Source organism: Limulus polyphemus, unplaced genomic scaffold (genome assembly GCF_000517525.1).
Source record: "Limulus polyphemus unplaced genomic scaffold, Limulus_polyphemus-2.1.2 Scaffold5118, whole genome shotgun sequence".
NCBI classification, from domain to species: Eukaryota; Metazoa; Arthropoda; class Merostomata; order Xiphosura; family Limulidae; genus Limulus; species Limulus polyphemus.
Genome location: NW_013670728.1, coordinates 40,911 through 54,296, shown reverse-complemented (window position 1 = coordinate 54,296; position 13,386 = coordinate 40,911). Strand labels below are relative to the sequence as shown.

Genomic DNA, 13,386 nt, shown 5'->3' with positions numbered 1-13,386 from the left:
AACTAAAGTCCACAGTGAATGAATCGCCTAAGAGTCATAATTATAGATCTCACTGCAATTATACGATCAATAAGAAAAAACAACAACAACAATGATTATACCAAAAGTTTATTTAGCTCTTTAAACAAGTTACAATTCTAAACTTAAAAACGACTGAATGGATTTGGACTATGACCCCACTTAGAAGTGATTAGTTTTTGAAGGGTCATGGTCACGAAAGTCGAAAAATAAATCCCTATCTGTTAATTTATTTTTGCTCTATAATTCAGTCAAAAATTATTGGATTTTGATGAAACTTGACGGACATATGTACAACATTATTCCTTGTCCTGCAAAAAATAGTCCGTGCCATTGATAACGACAGACATATGGATACATTTTTGTATTTTTCAGAACCGAATACGATCAACAATGTGCTGCAGAGGTATTACACAACAAAGTTTCTAGCACCATATATAAACTACAAAGAGAATAAATATCTCAATACAAAATTTTTGGTCATTACACTAAATATTTCATGAAGACATTAAATGTTATATAAAGGTAAGTAGCTATTTACACACATTCAAACAGAAAAAAAAAAATACAATAAATAAATCAAGTAAGACACATAAATAATATCAATTGTTTGTTTGTTATTAAGCACAAAGCTGCACAATGGGCTATCTGTTTTATGCTTACCAATGGTATCAAAACCTAGTTTTTAGCATTATAAGCCCTCAGACTTATTGCTGAGCCACAGGAGGCAAACAACATCAATACAAGAAATCAAACAAAATCACATGAAAATAGCCATACCAAGGTGCCACTTTGCTCTTTTCACAGGTGTTCCTTTATTCTTTTCTATACTGTTACCAACAGGTCCACTCTGCCAACGTTGACGCCCTACAAATTATAGAGATAACCATGTGTATGAAAAACTCAGCATTTTAAGAAATCCAAAGAGCAAGTTCAACTTTTGTCTATGCTGAGTAAAAATCCTTACACAGCTAAAAGTAATTAATTGCAGTAAATGATTACAAACTCCCTTAAAAGCTTCAAGCTAATAAAAATAACCAAAACCTTTTAAATATTCTTGAAAAATGTGCTGTCCTAAGGAAAAGTGAAACAGCTGAAAACAATAATGTCCTAATAAGAAATTAAACGTTAAAATAATTAATATGAAACACTCAGTGTTAAAATCGATACACAATTAAAAACATTTTTAATTCAGGCAAATCTATGGCCTCTACAAGTTTCAACATTTACCACGTCATCATCAGGAGTGAACGTGCAAGACTTGCATTATAAATCTCAGAGAAAGTCCCACCACTTTCTTACACAGATATTTTGCTGGACCTTCATCTCTATTTAATATTTTTTTTTTGTAAACTTTATTATTTCTAAAGATTCACAGATATTATTTGCTCTAATATCCTTAGTTTGAATCATTATTTCTGTTTTGTCCCATAATATTTTAAGTTCTGTTTTTTGTACATGTTCTACTATGGCTTAATTTTCGGTTCTTTAATTTTCTAAGCATCCCTTATGTTCTGCTAAATGATATTTTAAATTATCTTTTGCCTGTCCAATGTAAGCATTTCCACATTCAATTTTATAAATTCCAGTTTTTTCCATTAACTGTGTATTATCTTTAGTATTACCTAAAATTTGTTTTGTCTTATTCATTGGTTTAAATATAGAGTAAAATATCTGTTGTTTTTTTAGATACTTTAAATAATCTAGAAGTTAAACCTTTAACATGTGGCAACACTAAACATTCTTTTTAATTTTGTCATAACTCAGTTTTAAGGTAATACTTGGTCCAATTACCACATCAGTGAACTTGTTGACAAGCTCTATCTACTATCGTTAGGTTAAATCCTCTTTCAATTGCTATATATTTCATTAGTAACAATTCATTTCTCAAGTCTTCTTGGTTTTTATAAACATTCTATGAACATATGTGTAAAATGCAGACATTTTTTTGTGTTTCAGTAGAAAAAGAATCATAAAAACTTCCATTTCATTCATCATATGTCAATTTTTTTTCATTTATATGAATATTCACGTAACCCAAAGCTCACCTTTCAACTGCTCTGGATGAGGCCTGCCAGGGCTCTGAAAAATATAATAACAACATTAGAAGGAACTGCTGTAGAGCAAGTTTACTTTGTCTTAAAATTAATATACTGTATAAAGCATGTATGAAAAATAAAAAGTGAAATATACATACAGAAATTGATTAATATATTTTTATCTTTAATATGTTTTTCCAACTACTTACTTCAGCTATGGATGAAGGAGGGCTTGATGGCAAGTAGAAGTCTTTAATGTCACATTTTGATTCAAACTGTTTGTTGTCTATGATAAGGTGGTAGGCAATAGCCAACTGGTCATGAGGATCTCCACTTAACAAAGCACTGTGTACCTCCTTCTCCTGAACTCCAAATTTCTGAAAAAAGGCACTTAAGTGAATTACTGGTTCAAGCAGCTGTAAACTGCAAGGTCTAGAAATAGTCAATGTCTAAAAGCAATCTCCAAAACAAGTCAAATAAATGTCACATGTTTCCAACTTGTTTTGTCATATAAATAGCCAATTGAATATGGAACAAGCATTTTCCATAAAAAACTGAAGCTAATTTAACTATTGACATAATTAAACACTTTGCAATACAGCTGAAGACAATTTATCTATTGACTACATTAAACACTTTGCAGTATAGTTAAAATTAACTTAAATACTGACAGTATTAAAGACTGTCCACATTACAGCTGAAGTCAACTTTTGTAGTGACAGTATTAAACATTGTTCTCTTGGCAGCTAAGTTAACTTTTGTATTGACAGTATTAAACATTGTTCACAGTACAGCTGAAATTAAATTAAGTACTGACAGTATTAAACACTATACACAGCACAGCCAAAATTAATTTATGCACTGACAGTATTAAACATTGTTCACAGTACAGCTAAAGTAAATTTTGTAGTGACAGTATTAAACATTGTTCACAGTACAGCTGAAATTAATTTATGTAGTGACAGTATTAAACATTGTTCACATGTCAGCTAAGTTAACTTTTGTATTGATAGTATTAAAGATTGTTAACATGGCAGTTAAGTTAACTTATATGCTGACAGAATTAAACATCATTCACAATGAAGCTGAGTTAACTTATATGCTGACAGAATTAAACATCATTCACAATGAAGCTGAGTTAACTTATATGCTGACAGAATTAAATATTGTGCACAGTACAGCAGAAGTTAACTTACTATGAATGCAAGTATCACATTTTGCCCTTGGGCAAAGGTAAATATTATGAGGTCTGTTTTGAGCACATCTATATAAACTAGTAAAGGACGGAAACAGTGTGAAATAAATAGTATCTGCTTATATTAGTTTTATTACTTTAGTTGATTTGTTATTTCAACACTTCCTTCAATAAAGTGGCCTCGTGCATGACATCATTAAGCCTACAACAATAATATTTTCGAAAACTGGCTGTCAGGTCAATGTTTATGTGTGACGTCATAGTAAATAGCTATATTATGTATTGATTTTATTGTATCACATATCATAAACTGACCAATAAGTCAAATTTATATTTTAAAATGTCCCATGGTTATTATGCCATGTGTTAGAAGTAATTTTTAACAACGCAAGGTCAGAACTGGTATTATACTTTCCACTGGGTTGTACAGAGTTAACTGTGAAACTGTAAAAAAAGTCAAATAATCAGAGTGTAGTTTTTAATAAAAATATAGTTGCGGTTTACATCTTATTATATTAGTTATAGACTAGTGTGTATCAATCAAGTGGTATATAAATAGATTGAAACAAAAACTGGAACATTAAAGCAGTACTTGCTTAAACAACTACCATTTCTTTCCTGATAAAGTTGAACAGCTAGCAACAAAGAACTAAAAAAAAAACATTCTAACACTATGAACTGACTTCTTACCTCACAGACTTCGTAAACAGCATCAGTATCAATGATTGAAGCATCAGTATCATTAGGTGAGGGAAACAAGTAAACAGCAAGGTCTTTTTTGAACCAATCATGGTTTCTGTAAAATTTTGTAGCTATAATATCTGCACTAAAGTTGCAGGTACTAAAATTTTACAAATGAATACAATAACAATGGTAAATCTGGTTACAGTAGTCACATCGTTTGAGCAATATAGTCTTTCAACATAAAAAATATGCAAAATTAAGAAATTGCAAAAATTGTTCATTCCTTCAATACTTTCTAATTTGAAAAAATTAACCATATTCCAACTCTCAATGAATTAATTTTTTTCTTTGTGTTCTAAAATTGGTAATATCTCTTACTTTATATCCTCCATTGTTGCTCTTTTCATAGGGTCCACCTGCAGCATGTGACACAATAAACTGACGACAGACTTGTTCAGGTAGTCAGGGATAGGGAAAACTCCAGCTGAAATTAGTTAGGACATATTAGATATGAGACTAATGCCAGCAGGCAAAACTAGGTTTGAAATAAACATTAATAAGAAAAAATAGCTCGATAATAGCACAATCAAGAGAAACTAAATTATAAAAATACAAATTTTAACTCTTTTTGTGCTCATGTCAGAAGGTTTTAGTGAGTTACATTCAAAAGTTAATTAAACTACTTTCTTATCCCAATATATAAATAAACTTGGCATAAAAATGTAGCTATTAATCTAAATCTCAACATTATATAATATTAAGTTTTTAATTTTATGAGGCAATATTTGAAAAAATCCTCAATTTCACCTAGCATGAGAATTGTGACACTTGCTCTCTATGTATCTCTCTTCTCTAATTTATTTACCACCCCTCCAAGAAATGTGAAATTTAGCATAAATTACTCATGATAATGAGTCACTCAGGCAAATCGTAATTTTATTTGTTTACAGAGCCATTAAATAAAAAATCAGACCCTACTTGCCACGCACACCTCTTACATACTTTCTTTCAGAAATTGCCAATAATCCTCTCCGACATTTAATACTATATTATTTATAACCTATAGAAAGCCAAAGTTTTAATCTATCAAATAATGTGTTAAACTGCATTGTTTTTTGTACAGAGAACTGTCTATTTCTCTTCCACTTCAAACTTTACTCCCACAGGAAACACATCGATGAGCTTAGCTGAATTTTTAACAACTTTTGTCACATAGTTATAAAGCTAGAAAATTTTTTATAGTCATGAAACATTGTCTGCTTTTTCAGATGTTACTATTCTGTGTTCTTTGGTATATTATTTAATTATATAAAAAGTATTTAGTGCAGTAGTACCACTAGTGTAAAGAAACATGGTTAAGTGTCATCAACAGTTGACAGCAAAAGAAAAAAAAAGATCCAGGTATATACTTTACTTCTTGTTTTCCATGTGTATTCTTTATTTATTATTATAAAAGTAACTAAAATGTTATTCACAAGGTACGCTGTTTGAGTAGACTGTGCATTATGTAATTTGATATGGTAACATGAGCTCCATGTTCGCCAAATGATTTTCAAATTTTATGATGGGAATATTAATTTAGACACAGTTCAAATGGCAATAAAACAATAAACTTTAAGTACAAACAGATGTATACTGTTACAAGTTTAAAGCTATTTAGGATAGACATTATTAGTAGTCTCATGTTACAATAAAAAAGAAGGATATTTAGATTTATTTCCAACTTTTATGGTGGTTACAAGGTCAGTCAAATTGATAAACCTTGTGCACAGAATTAGGATAGAGAAAATAATAGATAAGAACTTATAGTGAAAATGTATTTCTGATAAGTACTTATCTCCTTTCACACAAAGCTATCTCAATCTTCTTGCTACCCTCTAAGCGTTTCTGAAAAAATGTTCATGCTCAGAGCACCAGTCTACATACCCCACCAATTTCATGCCACTATTGAATATGTACATAGCATGTGACTACTCTCCACCAATAGTATTGTGCCACCTATATTGGTGCAGCTAGGGTGCTCTGCTATTTCTCACTTTTGAGAATTGGTAGGCTCTAAAAGAAGAACGTAAGGAGTAAGAGTGGAAAGTGTGTGTGAGAGGAGGCAAGTACCAACTGGAAATACATTTTCAGGCTAAGGAAATGTTAACTTCCGATATGGTCTTACCTCCTCTCAAACAAAGTTAGAATCCCATACTGAAAAGGTGGAGAGGCGGGTGTATGTGCTCAACATTGAAATTATGTGGAAAGCAACTGCCTAGAATAAACAGGTGTGCTCTGAGATGAAACTGAGGCACACATGGGGTACCACACTACATCAGGAACAAATATGCTCTTAACATAAGTGCAATTTATTCGGAGAGGCGCAATCCATAGTAAAATATAATTTGAATAAAGTATGTAGATACCCAATCTCAACAGGTTAGGTGAGGTTCCATAACAGGATCAAACCAGATAAAAACAAATATAATGTAACATAAACATAATGGCTAGGGCATGTGGACTGTGGTGATACACATACTCATCAATCCTAACCATAAGTAAACAGTGTCATATGTCAAACAGCCAGAATTACAAAAGGGAAATTAACAGGTGGCCAAAACTGGACAAACTTCCAAAATAACCATAGAAGCAAGAAGTACAACAGACCGAACTCAGCATCACGGGGTCGTGGCACTGCCTCAGCTCAATCTGTAACCAGTATGATGAGTAGAAATCATAACTCACCAAACTGTAAATGCAGGGAAGAGACATCCTGCATCTGGAATTACAAGGATGACATGGAAAATTTGCTCAACCATAGAAACAGTGTACATACGTCCCATTGCCGCTATTATAAGGCAGACAAAGTCCTCCAAACCCAACCATAGAAGCAGGGAAAGAACTTCCTGCAACTGGAATTAACAAGAAGAGAGGCCTCTACTGGACACAACTGTAGGAACTGGGTGGTGTCATTCTGAACATGGTATTACAAGGAGGATTCCGCATCGGCTGGTCCTGCTCCAATCAACAGTTGTCTACCTCGGAAAAAGCAGCCAGGGGAAAGGGAAAGAGGGATACCAGTTTTGCCCTCTTCTCAGTGAGTGGGAAATCATCAATCATCATTGGAAGAAAAAAAGAGGGGAAGTAAATGTGGTGGGGAGTTCAGAGGAACATCACACTAGAGAAAGTGCATTAATACACATATTAAAAGCAGACTGACTCCAATTCATTCAATCAAAGGGTCAGCAGGGATGGGCAAAAATCTCCTTCTGCTTTTCTCATGAAATCCATGAGTGACAGTCCACCACTTAGTGAAACTTACTGATATCTAGAAACATATGTATATACCACCAGTAGCCTTGTGGAACACCCCACCTATAAAGTGGGTATTATAGCACAATCAGTAAATAGTGCAGGTTTGAGGCAAAGCATACCTGACCAGGCAACACCCATGACAGAGTGAGATCCTATTATCAGTGGTAAAAGAAAAAAGAGAGAGGGTCTCTGAAAAAGAAAACATAAATGAAAGGAAGTGATAAGACCTACCCCAGTCAAAGTTGAATGTATTTGTGTAGAATCACCACAAGAGTGAGACAATATCCATTTGAGGAAGTTACAATCAGATCATGCAGATAATGAGTGACGAAGGTATTGGGAGTATTCTACATTCCAGCCTGAACGATCTTCTCCAATGGATGTTGAGATGACAAATTTGATGAGAAGAAACCTTGTGGAGATGGCAAACTTCCTAACGAATTAACAAACCCAACCAGTGAGCATGACAGGGATAGGGCATGGGAAACAGAAGAGTTCCAGGAAATAAAAAGTTGGGAACGTGAACTCCAAAAGGAGGCAATACGTGCCACAAGAAGCAAACTGGACAAAGAAGCTGATCAGGGTCAGGTAGGAAATGGAAGGTAAGAAAATTGGTGTGAAAGACAAACCATATGGGCAGCATAGTTCTTAAGAAGGAAGGACTGGTCAGGGTATAGGATGACATAAGAGGAATGGTAGAGGATTTGGGTAACATTAATAGCATAAATATCTGATCAATGACATCCGCAAGCAAGGAGTAGAAGAAAAATAGGTCTTGAGGGAGAGATGGTACATGTAGACAAAGGTTGAAAGGGAGGACAGGAAATGGCATAAATAACAATAAGTTCCCAACCAGGTAAATCAAAGGAATGGAGGATGCATGACTCAAAAGGAGTGGAAAAGGAGAGAAATGAAACTAGGAGAAACGGAATGTGTTAAACAAGGTCTGCCTACTAGCTAGACATGGTCAAAGTGGAAAACCACTTGTCAAACAAACCAGATAAAGAATTGGAAAAGATGAGAAATGGAAGGGTGAGAAGGATGGAAATCACATCAAATAGACCAAATGCAGAAGGTAGACCATCACCTTTGGTAAATAGTCATGGGCGAAGATCGGATGGAACAGGAAAGGAAAAATACCACATATGGAGTCAGTCCCTGGGCAACGAGTGCAGAAAGACAATCAAGATAGCTCAAGACCATATCAAAATATAAAGTTTTACTGAAAAGTAATGTTTTATAATCATTTAGGTTATAGAGATTACACAAACAGTCAGATGAGTAAGCGCATTTTTAATTTTAACATTAAAATCACTTTGCATGGAGACCAGTAAACAAAACTACTTGGTATATCCTCAGATAAATTTTTATTGAAAAACACTTAATTAAAAAATTGAATTTTTTTTTTACAAAAGTTTTTTAATGTTTACTAAAAGTCTGCCAAATTTTGTGAAGATATAAATACTGCATTAAAAGTTATGGTACGGAAACTGTAACAAGTTCAAAATGGTTACGAAGTCAGTCAATTTGACCGAGCTCATGTGGAAAGAGTTAATTTTTATATTTAAGTACATCCACACCTTAGGTATTTAATTTCAAGAACATATGTATAAGTACAAACTACAACTCACATTTGATTTTTCTAAAGAGTGTAGGAACATGTTCATCATCAAAGGGAAGCTGAAAATTAAACAAAATTTTAGTTAAAGTTGACATTTTTATGTAAGGTTGTTTCTCATATATCTAGTTGAAATTACTATACTACCACCCATTTCATATGAAAGCAAAACATTTTTCGTTAAAAGTATTAGCACGTCCTAAATATGTAACCCTAAAATACTCCACTTGAAGCACAAAATTACAAACATGAAAATATCCACACTAATCTCAGAGGTACACACATACACATATCAAAACATTAAATTTTCAATTGGAGAGCAATAGAATTCATCTTATTTGTGCTTTGCTTAGCAGGTGTATCAAAACTTAGCAGGTTTTTTTAGTGCTATAAGTCTTCACTTACTGTTGAGCCACAGGAGGTGTATTTAAAGGAACTGAGTGTTTATTATATCAAATTGACACTTATATTCTGTAAATATTGAACATAAATGTGATTTATTCAAAAATACTACTAAGAAAATATAGTAAAGTCTTCTACATACACCTTAGAATTACTTAGGTTGTTAAACTCGTATACATGCAAAAAATAGAAAAAAAAATGTGTAAAGCACTCTGAATAATGATATTTTTATTACTAACAGTGAATATAACTTTCTCCATGAAAAAAAATACAAAACAAAAATATCATATACTTTTTATCTCCAGTAGTACTATAATTAATACACAAGTCATCTTTTCTTTTGAGACTAATACACAGGTAAGTAGTAAGACTTTACTATGGTAAGCAGCTAGCTAGTGTTAAGATCACATATATGTTAATTAGCCATACCATGTGATATTCAGAACAAATATATAATGAAAAACAAATGTTTCATACAAGCACATCTCTACATTTGGAAATTCCTTACTGATTGTCAGTGTTATCATCTGGATTATTACAACTATCTGATGACTAGTTACCTAAATTTCTCTAACTTAGTTTACCATTGTTATTACTCCAAAATATACACATATAATAAGTATCATAAACACAAAGAAATAAACACATCAGAGATCAACACACTGTCTGAGGCTGAACATACCATACAAATTTAACAAATACCTCGCATTGATGAAGATACGTAAAAAACAAAAAATATTATAACTCTTTCATGTCCAGATAGGTGGATTCCACCTAAAGGGCAAAACTGTATGACTGAATTTTTAAAAATATAGAAAATAACATTGTAGTCAATCTTCCACCCAGAAAAAAAATTTTGGAGCTTAAATTTATTCAATAAAAAATTGTGTTTACTTAATTTTATACATAAAAATTAAATATACAAATTTTGATTTTAGGTTAATTTAAACCTGACCTCAAAGAAGTCATTAGTATTCGTGCATTTCCTGAATTTTTTCTGGGTATAATATGGCACCTGTAGCCCTCTAGAAGGAAAGACTAAGTAATAATAGTTTTGAACAAAATAGCATGAATTTGTTTTAGTAACTTGAGTATTAGTGTAGTATCACCAATAGCTGTCATGGTACAATGTAAATGTATATAACTCAGCTTTAAGAAATCATAGGTTACTGCTCTAAACATGCCATGAAAGCTCTTTTTCCATTCTTTGAGATTATAAGAGCCAATAAGGCTTCCAGTTCATCACAAATTTGTGTAGAGATGAGAACAAAACAAAGTGATAAAAGCTTCGTTTGGTGATATGTTGCTAAAAAAAATGGTGTTTCTGAAGAACTTCCACAATTACAGTTATCATTTTTCTTTTTAAAGCTTGCTTTATCATTATAATTTATTTGAATTATGATATTGGAGCATGACAGAAAAATAAATATTTCTGTGGAAAAAGACAAACTAGACTTAAAACTTAATTAAGTCATTTTGCACTTGACTGTATCAAGTTTTGATTTGCTGACAAGGTCTATTTATTAGACTTTATCAGCTTAAGTAAAAGCCTGAAGGGCAAAGAAAATCATTGAAAATAAATGCAAGAAAAATATATAATTGAGTACAAAATGAGTTTAAAACTAAGCACATATATTAAATGAAATATTTTGATTAACAATTTCAAAAAATTTGGCTTCATTACAATTTTGGTATGGTAAAAAATAAGTTGTTTTTAGTGTACATCAGTGACTGTACAGAGAGTAAAACTGTACACATTGTTTTTTGAATCAGAACAAAGATAAAATTTATGGTTTTATAAAATACAAAGTTTACATGAAAGTTTTAAAAGAATGTTGGAAGACTTTAAAATCAAAAGTTAACACATTACACAAAAGTAAGCATTTTTAATTCTTTCTTAAAAAACATGTCACAATAAAATCTGAAATTTCAAAGCTGCAAATTCATACAAATATCACAAAGTTAAAATATTTTACTTATAAAAGTTACATAATCTGTAGAAAGTAATTCAGAAGTTTCAAAGTATTTCATCCAGTAGTTGTTTTTATAATACAATAAAACAAATTATACAACAAATGCATCAACTATGACACCATAAAAAAATTACACTTAGAACTATATAAGTTGAACAACTTACGTCAAGTCAAATAAAACACACCAGGTACTATTTACAATATAGCTAGAAATTTAAAGGTCAGTAAGACTATTGGGAAACATATGACTAGACTATTTGCAAACATCAAATTAGAAACTCAATACATTTTAATAAACAAATAAACTTCAAACAGTTTTTTAATTATTTAATTTTTGCTCCCAGAAAGATATCTATCTCTATAAAGTAAAATATATCAAGTTATGGTCTCCAGAAATTATTTTCTTGTTTCAGTTAGACAGAACAAAAAGAGAATGAAAGTAAACAAAAAAATTCAACTTACTGTGCCACAGAGAAGAGCATAAAGAATTACTCCACAGCTCCAGATATCCACTTCTGGACCAGCATACAACCTTGTCAATATGAGATAATTTCTTTTAATGTTATCACATAAGCACATATTTTCAAGCTGCCTGCCAATCCACTAGATACCAAATTTATCCTCATTAAAAATATTTCTATATATTCACTTATCAACTAACACATAAAATAAAGACACAAAAATAAAACATTCATGTCATCCACACTTGTTTGTGACATTAAATTACTCATGCTGATAAACTTTCTACAACAGTATTAAAAAATACTTTTCTTATCAAAATAATAATATATTTAGTTTCAGAAAGCTCATATGGAAAATGAAAGTTTATGAATTCTAGTATTTTAGCTGTCAATTTGAAAACTTTATCTCAGCTTACAGACAACATTGTCAACAAACGTTTCTCTAAGCAACAACAGTCCACATCTAGCCTTCAGATGTAATTAATCTGTTTGAACCTCTTATAAGAGTGGTTAAATCTAAATCCATGCATTTCAGATAAATCATTATGACAAGTGTATCAAGGCCATTCTGCTGTTTACAAACAAGAGGGCTTTACTGGAGAGATAAAATAGGTATTCAACTTGGGCAAAAATTTGAAAATAATTTTTACAGAAGAATTAATTTTTCTTGGTTGGTTTATATTTATAATATCACCTTCTTTGTTATGTTTACCATCTGAGAGCACATATGCTGTTGTTACGTAATGGGATGGTGAGAAAACAGAATTCAGTTTCTCTTCGTATACAGAAGTTTTTCAGTGTTTAAGGAAGTATGTAAAATAAATACATTCCAAAAATAAGAAAAACAGAAGTTTATAAAAACATACTGGAAATTGGCCCACTGTGATATATAAGTGAGGCACAAGCTTAACAACCTATAATACTTTTTTCTCAGGTAGTAAAAAAATTAAAAACTAAAACCATTCTTATAAAATAATTTTCAAACTTGTAAAAAGTGCAAGACTATATAGGGTACTTACACAAGAAAAAAGAAGGCACAGTTTTCAACAGAAGGTTGGGGTGAACCTATCCTTGATTTACAGCAAGATTTCAAAGTCAATTTATCTAACCATTTCAAGACGGGTCATAGGTGAAAGGCCATGTCACCTCGTTTGTTGACTCGCATTCAAATTTTATTGAAGTACTATTTCATGAATTTATGTCAATAACCTTGTTATGAAACTGTAGATTATAATTCAAATTTTAGAACTATACATTACTCAATTTCTTAATTTAAAAGTAAATATTAAAAAAACACAGATAAACATTAGATGTTTGTGAAGTCAAAATACTAAGTCTATGATTTTGTACCAATTAGAAACTCAAATTACAGATATTGACAAACTAGAATATAAAATAAGAAGGTCTTATCTTTTCTATTTCCTGAGATATTGCTCACGTAATAAATCAAACACAGTGGCACCCCACCCACCTCTTTCATTTTTGGAAATGATCCCTTATATACACTTACTTCTATAAATGAATAACAAATCAGAAGCTCAGAATGTCCCCCTAGTGGTTTTCTCAGCATTTCTAATGTGGCTAGCACCATTTCTTTCTTTTGAACTAAGATTTCAATGAGGTAGGTTGTGTCGTTAGTCTACTCGAACTTATTTCAAAATAGCAATAATCTATATACATATATAATGTATAATAATTG

The 13,386-nt window shown here is 31.6% G+C and overlaps 1 protein-coding gene across 1 annotated transcript in view; it reads right to left on the bottom strand.

The window, feature by feature from the left end:
• The window catches only part of LOC106472150 (5'-AMP-activated protein kinase catalytic subunit alpha-2-like), a 34,240-nt gene that overhangs the window by 9,087 nt on the left and 11,767 nt on the right, over window positions 1-13,386 (bottom strand). The window contains exons 6-12 of the mRNA XM_013932779.2: window positions 11,689-11,758; window positions 8,865-8,913; window positions 4,315-4,420; window positions 3,943-4,048; window positions 2,267-2,434; window positions 2,067-2,100; window positions 799-885 (exon numbers count right to left, since the gene is read on the bottom strand). Of these exons, the coding sequence (XP_013788233.1) occupies window positions 799-885; window positions 2,067-2,100; window positions 2,267-2,434; window positions 3,943-4,048; window positions 4,315-4,420; window positions 8,865-8,913; window positions 11,689-11,758 (620 nt within the window). The remainder of the gene's footprint in view (window positions 1-798; window positions 886-2,066; window positions 2,101-2,266; window positions 2,435-3,942; window positions 4,049-4,314; window positions 4,421-8,864; window positions 8,914-11,688; window positions 11,759-13,386) is intronic.